This window comes from Sardina pilchardus, chromosome 15 (genome assembly GCF_963854185.1).
Source record: "Sardina pilchardus chromosome 15, fSarPil1.1, whole genome shotgun sequence".
Taxonomy (NCBI): Eukaryota; Metazoa; Chordata; class Actinopteri; order Clupeiformes; family Clupeidae; genus Sardina; species Sardina pilchardus.
In genome coordinates this window covers 11,113,927-11,119,926 of record NC_085008.1, presented here as the reverse complement: position 1 = coordinate 11,119,926, position 6,000 = coordinate 11,113,927, and the positions used below count along the sequence as shown (strand labels likewise).

The 6,000-nt window shown below is 49.0% G+C and overlaps 1 protein-coding gene across 1 annotated transcript in view; it reads right to left on the bottom strand.

Annotated features, from left to right (window-relative positions):
* jak1 (Janus kinase 1) overlaps positions 1-6,000 on the bottom strand; it is a 37,429-nt gene that overhangs the window by 13,156 nt on the left and 18,273 nt on the right. The window contains exons 11-13 of the mRNA XM_062556003.1: positions 3,881-3,990; positions 1,087-1,242; positions 455-542 (exon numbers count right to left, since the gene is read on the bottom strand). Of these exons, the coding sequence (XP_062411987.1) occupies positions 455-542; positions 1,087-1,242; positions 3,881-3,990 (354 nt within the window). The remainder of the gene's footprint in view (positions 1-454; positions 543-1,086; positions 1,243-3,880; positions 3,991-6,000) is intronic.

The following is a 6,000-nucleotide window of genomic DNA, read 5'->3' as shown; positions in this document are numbered from 1 at the left end:
AGGTACTGATTCTGCCAAACGCTGATCCTGGGTCAGCTTCTAGTGATCAGTAAAGGGCCTGGCGTGGTCTCTTCAGTTGGGCTTAACTTATTAAGGGGAAAGCATGTGAGGACACAGCCTCTTTGGCATTCAGTCCTTGTGTGTGTGTGTCTGGCGTAGTTCGTAGTTGTTAGTGCACATTTATTAGCATGTTCTTTTAGTCCTCTTCTATGGCTTGGAGAAGGACAACATGTTGTGTTGTTATTATATTGACATAATAAATCATTTCCTCAGCTGGTTATTATAGCTGATTTGACACACAGGTCACCGTGCAGAACTCGTGCCACTTTTGCTGTTTGTGTGTGTGTGTGTGTGTGTGTGTGTGTAAGAGAGAGAGAGAGAGAGAGTGTGTGAGTACGTGTGTGTGTGTGTACTAGTATGCCGGTATTTCAGAGCATCAGACGTGATCACTCACTCTCCTGGTGGCGCACGCAGACTCCGTACAGAAGGGTGATGTGCTTGTGAGACACCTGCCGCATCAAGCTGGCCGTCTCAAAGAAGGCCTGAGAGAGAGAGAGAGAGAGAGAGAGAGAGAGAGAGAGAGAGGGAGATACCAAGGGAGATTTTAAACTTCAGATTGGCAGGTTTATCATCATCTCATCAGCACATAATGACTGGACATGAGGTAAAGGATGACCTTCTTGGAGCAAATCATGATCTTCAGTCTGTAGTCTGCGTGATTGGAGTATGATCCAGATTATGCAATTCAATAGGCTTTATCTACTGTACATTGACGTGTGTGTGTGTGTGTGTGTGTGTGTGTGTGTGTGTGTGTGTGTGTGTGTGTGTGTGTGTGTGTGTGTGTGTGTGTGTGTGTGTGTGTGTGTGTGTCTGTGTGTGTCTGTGTGATGTGTGCGGGAGGAAGTACCCATCACACAGTGTCAGAAATGATCAATGCTGCAAAAAAACAAACTAGCGACTCAGATGGAGGAAGACTCCATGGCATGGCATGCACTCAGAAGCAGAAATGACCGACTACTGTCCGTGGATGGAGTTCTCCAGACGGACGAGGAAGACCGTGGAGGAGAGAGGGACGAAGGCTCTCACCAGTGAGATGTCTCTGTGTCCGGAGCCCAGCACCTTCAGCACCACCTTGACCTTGGGAGAGCTGTGGTAGCCCCCGGCGTCATCCTCGTCCTCACTCTTCATGATCAGCTCCCCCGCGTAGATGTGGGTCCTGGTGCCACGGCCAAGGTGCTCCCCCTGACGCAAAACAACCGTTAGTATCACACACACACACACACACACACACACACACACACACACACACACACCCAACGCATACAACACATAAAGGTACAAACACGCACAAAGACATCTCAGAGGTGAAGTGTGTATGCTCAGCAGGTGTCTGTGTGTGCTGGTCTCCAGTGTCTGTTTGTTTGCCAAGACGTGGATTATATTTGTAGATTGCCTTCGTTGCTCTTACAGGGGAGCTACACCAGACGCCTCACTGAAGCGCTCCGTTCTCCATGCGTATGCTGTAGCACTTAATAATCACTATAATCAATAGAAATGTAGCAGTTCATAATCACTATAATCAATAGAAATGTACAGGACGGTGGCGCGTACATTCGAAAAAAAAACAGACCAGTCTTCTAAAAATGGATTTTACGCGTTGCGAACGGAACGCTTCAGTTACGCGCCTTGGCGTAGCTCCCCTGCAAGGCAGTCCTCAAATCAAAGCAACCAAAAACTAAATGAGGCAGGTGCCTTTTGGAGCCTCAAAGCCCTAATCCCACGCACCAGAGGAGTTGACCGCACCAGGGAAGCTGTTGACTTTGAAAACAGCAGTTAAGACAGAGGGGCCGTGCCAGACCGCTCTCCTGCCTCTGGACAACAGAAGTGAAACTGGCGGATCAGCACATTGTGCGTGGGTGTGAATACTGTGCCAATCAGCAACACACACACACACACACACACACACACACACACACACACACAAAAAAACCTCAGCAATGTCTCAGTGATGTTCAATCATGGCGACAGATGAACAAATAAACACGAGAGGATGATGTTGTCCAGACCCTTTTCCCAGGCAGAGGCCCGTAATCTCCTGTCTGCGGCAACTGACGCTCAGTTAGGCTGATGAGTGACAGATTGTTTCCGCAGGGAAAATACCAGCACTGTTACAAATAAGATTTAAGACTCTCAAAACTGGCAACAAATATGATGGGGGAAAATTCCCAGAATGATTAGCACAGTACATAGATTTTTTTTTTCTTTCTCAAATCAGTTCCACACTGTATTTCACTGTGATGACTCTCCAAACTGGCAACAAATATGATAGGGGAAAAGTCCCAGAATTATTAGCACAGTACATAGATTTTTTTTTTCTTTCTTAAATCAGTTCCACACTGTATTTCACTGTGATGACTCTCCAAACTGGCAACAAATATGATAGGGGAAAAGTCCCAGAAGTACATTTGTATTAGCACAGTACATAGATTTACAATCTACAAATATAATTCTTAAATCAGTTCCACACTGTTTTTCACTGTGATACTGTATCTGTTGAGAAGAAACTACAAAATCAAACAACTTCGATCAATGCTGCTAAAAAATAAAATGACCACTGCTGAAGTAAACTTAAACAAGCATTATATAATTAAGACCCATTTAAGTTGTGTTTAAGACCTAGTGTGTAATATTTGAATACTTTAAGATCTAAGATTCTTTAAGATCTAAGATATTTGAATACTTTAAGATCTAAGATGCTTTTTTTTAGACCCTGCGGAAACCCTGTACCAGTATCGTCCCTCTTTTGAGGCCCTGTTTATACGACAACGTTCGCTGGTGAATAAGACAAAATATTTGATCAGCTTTATTATATTTTATCGCTTTGATGGCGCTTACACAAATTTTTTGAGTCACCATGTGCGCACAGATTTCCCCCCCCAAAACCGCTCATCTGAACGTGAAATAAAAAGCGAGAACACAACGGCACTTTCGCGTTCCGATCGTTTCCGTCTAAACATAGCGTCTATTATATCAGCCGTCAAAATGACACACGGGATGCTAAGAAAAAACAAACACACAGTCTCCTTTCGTAGCTTGCTTATCCAAACAGCAGCACCCTACTCCGAGCAGCAGCAGCAGCGGTACAGCTTGAGCCTGCGCTCGCCAGTTGAAGCGCCGGGCCGGCCTGAGCTGGACAGATCTGGGCCAGTGGAGCAGCAGGTGCAGGTCATGCGTGTGCCCGATCCGGCCCCCGCGCGGCTGCGCTCCGCTCGTTATGTAACGTTACAGGACAACCCCGCGCCAGCTCTGCTCGGCAGCCTCCCTATGCTGTGTACATGGCAAACAATACGCCACGCAGGCCGGGCCCGTGCCAACTGGAGCGGCGCCAAGCGGTGGCTGGCCTCGGCGCGGTGGGGCTGGGGCTGACTGTTTCTGTTACAGGAGGTGACCAAGGAGATAATCAGAGCACACCATGTACTGTGTGGGTGATGAGGGCTCGCTAATGTTTATATACAGCAGCTGGGACACGTCACACACTGTGTGCACAACTGATTTGGCCTTTATATGTGTGTGTGTGTATGTGTGTGTGTGTGTGTGTGTGTGTACATGTGTGTGTGTGTGCGTGTGTGTGTGAGCGTGTGTGTGTGTGTGTGTGTGTGTGTGTGTGTACATGTGTGTGTGTGTCTGTGTGTGTGTGTGTAGTGTGTGTGTAAATATTGATATATGTGTATGTGTGTACGTGTGTGTGTGTACGTGTCTGCGTGTGTGTGTGTGTGTGCGCACGTCTAAATATTGATATGTGTGTATGTCTGTACGTGGGTGTGTGTCTACAGTAGATGTGTCAAGTTGTGTCGGTTGCTGGGCGTGGACGTGTGCTCACCTGCACAATCTCCTCCTTGAGGATTCGGTGGAAGCTGAGCTGGCTGACCTGCGGCTGCCTCTGGGGAACCAGCTCCCTGCCTTTGGTCATCACCAGCAGATTGGAGGCCTCTGGAACACAGCAAACACACATTTGGTTTAAGATCGGGTGTACGCGCTTGTGTGTGTGTGTGTGCGTGTGTGCGTGTGTGTGTGTGTGTGTGTGTGTGTGTGTGCTGTGCGTGTGTGTGCGCAAGTTTGTTTGGCAAAAATGTGTGCCTTTAGATGCGCTAAGATCTCAGGATAGAGAGACAGATTGCAACAGTATCACACAGACAATGTGTGGCACATTGGCCAATTAGCAACATGTTTCAGTTTCTTTTGCTGTGTATGTGTGTGTGTGTGTGTGTGTGTGTGTGTGTGTGTCTGCCTGTGTGTGTGTGTGTGTGCGTGCGTAATAGACACGTTTGTTGTCATCTGATTGCGGATAGCATCTCTCCACAAGTGCGTCTATGGTGTTCATGTGGTGTGCATGATCAGAGTCTGTGGGAACCTGCATCAGAGCATATAAGGCGGCTGTCAACACAAGCTCATGCTGTGGGGGAGGGATAGGTGGCTTTGTGTATGTGGGAGTTCATCTGTCTCGGTGTGTGTGTGTGTGTGTGTGTGTATATGTAAACAGTTGAACACCCCCACATGATGAGGTTTCCTGGGGAAAGAGGAAGAAACAACACTGTGGCTTCGCCGACCCGCTGCCGATCCACTGCTGCACTGAGACACAATGAGGCAGCAGCAGCGCACCAAAACACACAAACACATGCATGCACTGCATACGCACGCGCGCGCGCACACACACACACACACATACACACACCCTCACACGCAAGCACGCACACACACACACACACACACACACGCACATACACACACTCACACGCAAGCATGCACACACACACAAACACACACACACTCACACACACACGCACGCACACACGCACGCACCCCCCTGGGCTTTCATCTCCAGATCTGGCCTCTATTGTCACATTGTAGCCCAGTCAGTCGTATCAGACTGGCCCGTGTTTGCCTATGCAGTCATGCATCTCAGGCCTTGGCTTGAGCGCTGCGGGCCTCTGCTGCGTTAACCCTCTCTCTCCCTGCAGCTGCGGCGCTCTACGGTCGGGAGGCGCGCCGGGGCGTAGAGAGGAGACGCGAGCCGCCACAGGAAACCACACTTACTACTCACACTTCCTGCCTGTTCCTGCTGCCTCAGCGCGCACACACACACACACACACTCATACACACACACACACACACACGCACACACACACACACACACACACACGCATACTGCTTGTAAACAAGACATCAGCCGCGAATATCGTTCATTCCCCTCGCAGCACCTCTCAGAGTGAACCCGCACCAGACACACACACACACACACACACACACACTCGGGCGCACAATAACACACTGCATTTCTATAGTGCGCTGCAAGGCACCCAACTCGCTGTAGAGCGAAGGGGGTAACCTCACTAATCAGCACCAATTTGTAGCACCAACCTGGGTGACGCACGGCAGCCATTATGTGCCAGCATACTCACCACCACACCAGCGTGAGGTGGAGAGTGACTCACCCTCCCGCCCTCGCAGCCCTCACCCTTCAGAAGCCCATCCCCTCCGCTGGCTCCAGCTTAACACAGCCCCTTCCTTGTACCGTCTAAAAACACTCTCATTGTCTCCATGTTACTTGGTCAAAGACACACACACACACACACACACACACACACACACACACACACACATCCTCTCTACTAGGCACAAATTCTCACAGTCAAAAGCACTTCCTTAATCTTCTTGCTCAACAATGTTACTCACTCTGTCATGGCCGCTCCCAATTTTATTCCCAGGCTCCCCCACTTTTTCCATTAGCTTACCCTGAGGCCTTCTCTCTCTCTCGCTCCCTCTCTCTCTCCCTCCACCCCCAGGTGGTTAGACAAAAACAACACACCGCTGCAAATCTTGCACACACCCTTTCCCCCTTTTTATCGTTTTTTTAGCAACTCCTGTAACAGCAGAGTTCAAAGGTCGTCAGCAGCAGCAGCAGCACCAGTGCGTGCATGTATTCTGGGAAAGGCAGCTTG